Here is a 9,523-nt window from a genome sequence, read left to right on the forward strand (position 1 = left end):
CGCCTTGTATTTCAATTTTATTTTTTCAATTTTAAAACAAAAATTAAATGTCCACTAGTTTTTGGCATTTTAATATCCATTTGTAAAAAGAAAATCCAATGACCAAAACATACACTGACCTAAATCAAATATTTGTCATTGTGATTTAAGCAAATAGTTTTTGTCTCAACACATAATCGTGCGGCTTCTATGATTAAGACAAAAGAACATTAATTATGAGTCAGAGCTGAAACTATTAAAGAATGTATCAAACAGACAACTGATCTAAAAACACAATTCAATTGTTGTTTTATTCCTTTACCTTATATTGTTTTTTTTTTAGAGAAAATAACAAATACTAAAGGGTTTAAGTTTCTAAAATGCGAAGATTTCTTTTCTAAATATATTACCTGAAAAAATGGCATAATACTGTAGCATTGAATATTCTATGCAAAAGCAAGCTTTTAAACTTGTTGACACAATCTGTTTTGACTAAAAACACACTAGGAGATAGATAAAAACTGAAAGTTATTTTTTGCTTTCTTACTATTTAACTTAACAGACACGGCTAATTATTTTTGTAATTGTGATAAGGAATAGATAGATAGATAAGTACTTAATTGATCCTAATTTGGGAAATTTTTGAACACGGTGCTGGATCCTCTTCTAACGCTGAGCCACTTCAGACTTTGGACACCACCGACCCGTTTGGATCTGGGTACCTGGATTATGTTACAGACTCGCAGCTGAACACTATCGTTCTGAGGTAAGGAAGAAGGGGAAACGTTAAATCCTACAAGCAACCTGAGAGTGGTGTAAAGAAAGGGGCGGTCGAGAAAAAAAGAGGAAACAAACTCAGGGTTTAGCTCAGTAGAGGATTGGGAAACTCAGTGGGTTTTTGCTTCTACTGTGAAAAAAAAGAACTTACAAATTGACAGGTTATTACAAAGAGAAAATGTCTGACACCTGAAATAATATAAACAAAGGCAGAAGAAAATATAACATTTGGACCAAATCTGATTAATGTAATAATGTTATGTCTACATGTTTGTTCTTTTGTAAAATAATAAACAATGTTTAAGATTTGTCTTGCTCATAGATAGATTCATAGAAAGCCTGACAGTTTAGTTACACTTTTAGTTGTATACATCCAACTTCTCTCCATCCAGTGAGGTGGAGGTGATGGAGGAAGATGTTGGTCCTCCAGACCATGAAGATGCTACAGACCTGATCTGTGGGCTCATCAGAGAACTCTCCTCTCTAAAGTAAGTAAAGCCTTTATTTTCTGTTCAATCAAATACTGTATACCATTCTTTCTCCTTTATGGACCCTGTTCTGCCCCTGGCATTGAAAGTGTGTTTTTTGTAATGTATGTGGCATAGGTTCCTGTACCTTTAAGAGGGAATGCTCTAAGGGAGGGGCTGCTAGTTAGGTGACCGGAAGTCACAAGCACGTTATTCACATAGAGAGCATGCAGGATCGACAGCTTGATCAGCTCTTCCATTAAGATGCAGTTCCACATCTTCTTGTTTGTTAAAGCAACGTCTGTAAGTGTTATCTTTATTTTCCATGTGTTGAATTATAGATTTACTTCTTTATGCTTACTGTTTAGCTTTATTAATACTTACCTTATGTTTGTATTGTGTTTACAGTTTCACGAAATTACCATTAAACTACATGAGTAATCCTCAACACGCTGTGGAGTTTTTTGGGAAACGTTTAACTGAATGGATAGTTAGCTTGCTTGGCTAGCGAGCCCATTACAGTGAAAAGACGGCAACACAGCTAACAAGATAGCCGAAGACAGCCATCTTACAGAGCTAAATTGCTAACCGGCTAACGGAAAGACATCCATACAGCCTGTACGCCATCATATCTGTTGCTGGTATTAAAAACGCACCGTCATTATGTCAGCAGCTAACAGTAAAAACAAAGAAAATGGAGATAATAAGTCTGTGAGCTCTCGCTCTTCCGGTACATCGTCCAGCTCAAAGATGTCTATGGCTGTGGCCATGGCCAAAGCAAAAGCTGAAGCAGCGCAAGCTAGAGCGGCGCATTCAAAAAGGGAAATTGAATTAAAGGTAGAGCAAGCACGGATTAATGCCAATCTTGACGCATTAAACGAAGAGAAAGAAAAAGATGCTGCCATAGCGGAGGCTGATTCTCTGATGGCTGGTATGAGAGAACAGTGGTTCGAAGTGGTCAGTGAGGCTGCCAGTAAAGTATCAAAAAAAAGCAAAGAAGAGCGTACTGCTGCTTACGTGGCAGAGCAAGCCAGTATAACTGCAGTTGATTCGCCAGCCAATATAAATGGTGACAATCCCACATTACCAAACCCACAAAGCATCAGCCAAGCCCAAGACACCACTCCTTATGAGACTACGTCATTCTACGCATCTCAAGTGTCGCATTATAGAGAGACTACACCTGACTACACACCGCAAGTCCCTCATCATATTAAAGCGTCGCCACATTATAGCCTAAATAAGCATTTGCCATCCCCTGTACATCAGCCTGTCCATGGAGCGCCCTGTAGAGTTGGATGCGACCACTCTCAAACCACCAATGACCTCGCTAAATATCTGGCCCGCAGCCACCTCGTGACATCAGTACTCACTGTATACGATGAACAACCAATGAACTACTGGTCATGGAAAATGTCGTTCCATAGTGCTATTGACAACCTGGACTTGTCTGCTGGAGAACAGCTCGACCTTCTCACCAAGTATCTCGGAAAAGAGTCAGCAGAACAGGTTAAACGGATTAAATCGGTCAATATCAGACACCCGCCTACTGGATTGACTATGGCATGGGAGCGGCTCGACGAGCTATACGGCTCACCGGAGGCCGTCGAACAGGCCCTCTTTGGTAAACTGGAAAGCTTCCCCAGAATCACAACAAAGGATCCACAGAGACTTCGAGATTTAGCAGATCTGTTGTCAGAGCTGGAAGCAGCTAAACAAGATGGCTACTTCACCGGTCTTTCATACTTGGACACTTCAAGAGGAGTCAATCCTATAATTGAGAAACTCCCACACAACATTCAGGAAAAGTGGATCTACTTCGGATCACGATACAAACGTGACCATTCGGTCAGTTTCCCTCCTTTCTCTGTGTTTGTCGACTTCATTCGCAATGAAGCAAAAGCACGTACAGACCCAAGCTTCAACCTCTTCACACAAGTTCCAGCAGAGAAAAAGAACAAGTGGGAGAGGCCTATGAAGGCGCCTGTATACGTTCACAAGACCCAAGTCTCTTCAGTGGACAAGCCTGAGTCAAGAGTAGGTAACAAACCAGTGGACCCAAGCAAACACTGCCCCCTACATGGAAAGCCTCACCCCCTGATGAAATGCAGAGGCTTTCGAGAAAAGAGTTTAGAGGAACGCAAACAGTTACTCAAAGAACACTACATCTGCTTTCGCTGTTGCTCCTCCACAGAGCATCTCGCCAGGAACTGCTCCGCCGATGTCAAATGTATGGAATGTGAGAGCACCAACCACACGACAGCACTACACCCTGGACCAGCAACCTGGAAGTCCAATTCGTCCCCTCCCGCTTCAGAGCATAGTGGGGAGGAGGACAAAGCGGAGGCCCAGGAGGTCACTTCGAGGTGCACTCAAGTGTGTGGCGAAGGATTAAGTGCGAGAGCCTGTGCTAAGATCTGCCTCGTCAGTGTGTACCCCACTGGACACAGACAGGAGTCCAAGAGGATGTACGCAATACTCGATGATCAAAGTAACCGCTCCCTTGCACGTTCAGAGTTCTTTGATGTCTTTAAGATCTCTGGGTGCTCCTACGAATACACTCTCAAGACATGTGCAGGACTTAAAGAGACAGCGGGGAGAAGAGCCATCGGTTACACTATCGAGTCACTGGACAAGAAACTTAGCTTTCCTCTACCTACGCTTCTCGAATGCAACGAAGTCCCTGACAATCGAGCTGAGATACCTACCCCGGACGCCGCACGCCACCATACTCACCTGAAACGTATTGCAGATGAAATACCACCTCTCGATCCTGATGCTAACGTACTCCTCCTTCTGGGAAGAGACATTCTGAGGTTACACAAGGTCAGAGATCAGATTAATGGTCCAGGCAATGCACCCTTTGCCCAAAGACTGGACCTAGGGTGGGTCGTCATCGGTGACGTTTGCCTTGGAGGTGCACACAGATCACCACAGGTGAACAGCTATAAAACATCCATCCTAGAGAACGGTCGTGCTACCCATCTACAGCCATGCAACAACCAAATCAAAGTGAAAGAGGTTTTCAGTCAAGCACCTACATATCAAAACCATCCAGTACCTACCTTCGCATATAGCTTAGGAAAGCTAGCAGAAGACAGCTTAGGCCAAGCCATCTTCACTCGTACTGCCGATGATCACAGACTTGCACCTTCCATGGAGGATCTAGAGTTCCTTCACATCATGGATGCTGAGTTCCACCAAGACAGCTCCAAAAGCTGGGTCGGACCTCTGCCTTTCCGATCCCCAAGACAACGGCTGCCCAACAACAGGAGACAAGTGCATGACCGCCTCCTCTCGCTCCGCCGCACTCTGGAAAAACGACCGCAGATGAAGGCCCACTTTCTAGAGTTCATGCAGAACATGCTTAGCAGAGGACATGCAGAGATCGCTCCACCCCTGCAAGTAGGGAAAGAATGCTGGTACTTACCCCTGTTCGGCGTGTACCATCCCAAAAAGCCGGACAAGATCCGAGTGGTCTTCGACAGCAGCGCATCACATGAAGGAGTCTCACTCAACGATGTCCTGCTCACCGGCCCGGACCTGAACAACAGCCTGCTAGGCGTACTTATGAGGTTCAGGAAGGAGCAAGTAGCCATTACGGCTGACATCGAACACATGTTCCACTGCTTCGTGGTGAAGGAAGACCACAGGGACTATCTCCGCTTCCTATGGTACAGGGACAATGATCCTACCTGCAATGTCGTGGACTACCGGATGCGAGTGCACCTTTTTGGGAACAGTCCTTCTCCTGCTGTGGCCGTGTACGGTCTGAGAAGAGCGGCCAAAGAAGCAGAGGCAGAGTATGGCAGTGACGCAAGAAGACTCATTGAACGTGAGTTCTATGTTGACGATGCTTTGAAGTCGTTCGCTACTGAGGAAGAGGCCATCAGCGTTCTTGGAAGAACACAGAAGATGCTTTCAGCCTCTAACCTCAGGTTGCACAAGATTGCATCAAATCGACCAGCAGTCATTCACGCATTCCCACCTCAAGATCGCTCCAAAGACGTCAACAACTTGGATCTCTTTGTCGATGACCTGCCAGTCCAACGTAGTCTTGGATTGTCTTGGAACATGCGAGCAGGACACCTTCACATTCCAGATTGAAAACGACAAAAAGCCATTCACTCGCAGAGGGGTGCTGTCAACCGTAAACAGTCTATATGACCCTCTAGGTTTTGTTGCACCGGTCTCTGTTCACGGAAGGCTGATACTCAGAGAGCTCACCACGCAGGCAGAGGATTGGGACTCACCACTCCCAAAAAACATGGAGATCGAGTGGACAAGATGGAAAGAGTCGCTTCAGGACTTACAGGACCTCCAGATACCTCGTCCTTACACGTCCCTCTCTACCGCAGGTGCACAAGTAAGAGAACTCTGTGTTTTTGCAGATGCATCGGTGAAAGCTGTCGCAGCTGTGGCCTACATTAAGGTGACGAACCACGAAAACCAACCCGAGGTTGGCTTTGTCTTCGGGAAGGCAAAGCTGGCGCCTCAGCCTGACCTCACTATCCCAAGACTAGAGTTGTGCGCTGCTGTACTTGCTGTGGAGATAGCCGAGCTGATAGTTGAAGAGATGGATGTCACATTCAACAACATCACATACTACACAGATAGCAAGGTTGTCTTGGGATACATCCACAACCAGTCGAGGAGATTCTATGTGTTCGTGCATAACAGGGTTCAACGTATTCGTCAATCACCCTGTCTCGGCCAGTGGAAGTACGTCCGTACAGACCTTAATCCAGCCGACGTTGGAACAAGAACAGCTACTCCAGCCCTCCTACGCAGCACAACATGGCTCACCGGGCCAGACTTTCTTAAGAGTGAATCCTTGTCCACGCCTGAAACTGAAGAGAGCTACGACCTCATCGATCCTTCCTCTGACTCTGAAGTACGTCCTCAGGTGACCACAAGTATCACACATGCAGCCATAGGTATGGTTCATCCTCAACGCTTTGAACGCTTCTCTAAGTTCAGCACTCTCGTCACAGCAGTTGCACACCTGATCCATGTAGCACACTCCTTCATCCGCCCTGTGCAAGGCGAGTGCCAAGGGTGGCACATCTGTCGTCCTACAGAGGAAGAGCTGGCGAGAGCTAAAGTGTGCATCATGAGGAGTGTTCAGAACCATTGTTATGCAGAAGAGCTGAAGTGCATAGCCAAAGGGTTCCCCATTCCATCCTCCAGCAGCCTCTGGAAGTTGCATCCTCTCCAAGACCCAGATCAACTCCTAAGAGTAGGAGGACGCACAGCACAAGCAGGTTTAAACATGAATGAAACACACCCCATCATCATCCCTGGCCAGTATCATCTGGCGACTCTGCTGGTGTGTCACTATCACGAGGCTGTGAAACACCAGGGAAGACATCTTACTGAAGGTGCAATACGGGCTGCTGGTTTCTGGCTGGTGGGAGCAAAACGCTGTATCGGCAGTCTGCTGTACAGATGCGTCACCTGCAGGAAACTGCGAGGAAAAACCGAACATCAACAGATGGCCGATCTGCCAGCAGAACGACTCCAAGTAGCACCTCCATTCACCTACGTAGGTGTTGATGTTTTTGGGCCATGGGAAGTCGTCTCACGCCGCACAAGAGGAGGACACGCTAACTCTAAACGATGGGCTGTGATGTTCTCATGCATGAGTTCAAGGGCAGTTCATATTGAAGTGATCGAGGCAATGAGCACCAGCAGCTTCATCAACGCTTTGAGAAGGTTCTTTGCCATCAGGGGCCCCCGCAAACAGATTCGGTCCGACTGTGGCACGAACTTCGTCGGCGCTTCCCGAGAGCTGGAGATGGACAAGACAAGTCCTACTTTCCAGAAAGTGGAAAAGTACCTGAGCACTCAGAGTTGCACCTGGGTGTTTAATCCGCCCCACGCATCCCACATGGGGGGAGCGTGGGAACGTATGATTGGCATCGCTCGCCGTATACTGGATTGTATGCTGTTGGAAGAAAAGAAATCTCGTCTGACCCATGAAGTTCTCACAACATTCATGTCCGAGGTAACCTGCTGTCATGAACGCGAGACCACTCATCCCCAGTGTCATCAGATCCGGAGTCGCCTCTCATCCTCACCCCAGCAATGCTCCTGACCCTCAAAACAGGCGCTACTCCTCCTCCTCCTCCTGGCCACTTTGATGAGGCAGATCTCTTCAAAGAGGAATGGAAGCAAGTTCAAAGCCTAGCTGACATCTTTTGGAGCAGATGGAGGAGTGAATATCTCAAAACCCTGCAGCTACGTCACAAGTGGCAAGGAAAGAAGCCTTGTCTCCAAGAAGGGGACATCATTCTCTTAAAAGATAGTCAAGCAAAGAGAGATGAATGGCCCATGGGCATTCTCACAAGACCTTTCCAGGAGAAGATGGACTGGTTCGGAAAGTTGAAGTGGAAGTCGTCAAAGGTGGAACCAAGAAGACGTTCTTTCGTCCTGTTACAGAAGTTGTTCTGCTTCTGTCTCCTAAGACTGATTCTGTTAATTAATGTAGAGTCTTGTAAGACCCTAAGTGGGGAGTGTTCTGCCCCTGGCATTGAAAGTGTGGTTTTTTGTAATGTATGTGGCATAGGTTCCTGTACCTTTAAGAGGGAATGCTCTAAGGGAGGGGCTGCTAGTTAGGTGACCGGAAGTCACAAGCACGTTATTCACATAGAGAGCATGCAGGATCGACAGCTTGATCAGCTCTTCCATTAAGATGCAGTTCCACATCTTCTTGTTTGTTAAAGCAACGTCTGTAAGTGTTATCTTTATTTTCCATGTGTTGAATTATAGATTTACTTCTTTATGCTTACTGTTTAGCTTTATTAATACTTACCTTATGTTTGTATTGTGTTACAGTTTCACGAAATTACCATTAAACTACATGAGTAATCCTCAACACGCTGTGGAGTTTTTTGGGAAACGTTTAACTGAATGGATAGTTAGCTTGCTTGGCTAGCGAGCCCATTACATTGTATTGCTCTAATCAGAGGTGGGAGAAGTACTCACATCTTGTAGTTGAGTAAAAGTAGAAGTAGCAGAGTGGAGGAATACTCTGTTAGAATCAAAAGTCCTGCGTTCAAAATGTGACTCAAGCAAAAGTACAAAAGTATTTCCTCTAAAGAGACCTAAAGTACCAAAAGTAAAAGTATTCAATATGCAAATTGGCCCATTAAAGAATAATATAAATGAAAATACTCAAGTAAAGTACAAGTCTCTCAAATAGTACTTAAGTACTTTACTTGAGTAAATGTATTAGTTACTTTTACACCACTGGCTCTAACTTGCCGTTGCATTCATCTACTGCTCCTCTCTTCCCTTTTGACTTTTGACTCATAACACCATTGGTCATTCTCTTCCCCCCCTCCCACCCCATCTGTGCTCTTATTGGCATGGGACATCTTTCAGCAATAGACTGCAGCACCATCCATCAGGCTTTGAAAATTGTGTAATGAGGAATAAAATCTAGAAAAAGTCAAACTGATATACTATGGTTTAGTGTAGGAAATACAATTTAAAACACAGATTGTAAACAAAATAAAATTCTACCTGAGGAAATGAGGTTCCGGTCAGAGCTATATAATACTAAAGAGTTCGACACTCCCTTTATGTCCCCAGGGCAGTCACTTTTCATGTAAGCCCGGAATTCCCAACAAACCTGCCTGTCATTTAATTTTATCGACTGACAGCAGGATTGCTTATTTAATGTAAATATTAAAGAAAACACACACCTAAAAGTTTTCCTGTTATTGCATATTGTTAATTCAGTTTTGCAATGGAGAGGCAGGGTACAAACGAAAGCTGTGTATTACTTTAGATTATTTACTTTTTGGGGAAAAGCTTAGTTAATCATGGTCGCACTACTGGTTTAGTATGTTCTAACTTAACTTTTCCCTTTTCCCTATCGTGCATCTGATGATAGACGTCTCATGAATTTTTATTTTAAACGTAACTGGGCTGTTTTTATTGATTCGTGATTTTGCTTATAATTCCGATTTCAACCATTAAGCCACCATCGTGGTAGCGCTAAGAGGTTTGCCGTGGTCCGTTCAGCATTCGCCTAGCTCAGTTCTTCTGATGAAAGTGACCACCCCCAGGACCTCAACACGAACATGATCATGTTAAGACTAAGAATATCATTTTAACATTAAGCTATACACATATTATCAAAACAATAAAAACAATTTACGGTTGTTTGTTTTGGGTCTATAGGTAAGTGCAGTCATCAAGATTTTTTCTTAGCTGTAAGTCAAAGTCAAAGTCCACTTTATTGTCAAAGTTTCCACATGTTTTATACATACAGAAATTGCAAAACTGTTTTT

The 9,523-nt window shown here is 44.6% G+C and overlaps 1 protein-coding gene and 1 long non-coding RNA gene across 2 annotated transcripts in view; both read left to right on the top strand.

Annotated features, from left to right (window-relative positions):
* The first annotated feature begins 673 nt into the window (after positions 1-673).
* LOC134864207 (uncharacterized) overlaps positions 674-9,523 on the top strand; it is a 10,323-nt gene continuing 1,473 nt past the window's right edge. Inside the window, exons 1-2 of the long non-coding RNA XR_010165799.1 lie at positions 674-745; positions 1,149-1,244. This is a non-coding gene — a long non-coding RNA (uncharacterized LOC134864207). The remainder of the gene's footprint in view (positions 746-1,148; positions 1,245-9,523) is intronic.
* Positions 1,318-5,330, top strand: LOC134864395 (uncharacterized). The gene is made up of 2 exons (XM_063883331.1): positions 1,318-1,526; positions 1,632-5,330. The coding sequence occupies exon 2, from the start codon at positions 1,887-1,889 to the stop codon at positions 5,328-5,330; it is 3,444 nt and encodes a 1,147-aa protein (XP_063739401.1). The 5' UTR covers positions 1,318-1,526; positions 1,632-1,886.

Source organism: Eleginops maclovinus, chromosome 5, assembly GCF_036324505.1.
Source record: "Eleginops maclovinus isolate JMC-PN-2008 ecotype Puerto Natales chromosome 5, JC_Emac_rtc_rv5, whole genome shotgun sequence".
Taxonomy (NCBI): domain Eukaryota; kingdom Metazoa; phylum Chordata; class Actinopteri; order Perciformes; family Eleginopidae; genus Eleginops; species Eleginops maclovinus.

Bases quoted from the DNA above. Each gene is read 5' to 3' on its own strand.
- LOC134864395 (XM_063883331.1), top strand. From the start codon at position 1,887: ATGTCAGCAGCTAACAGTAAAAACAAAGAAAATGGAGATAATAAGTCT.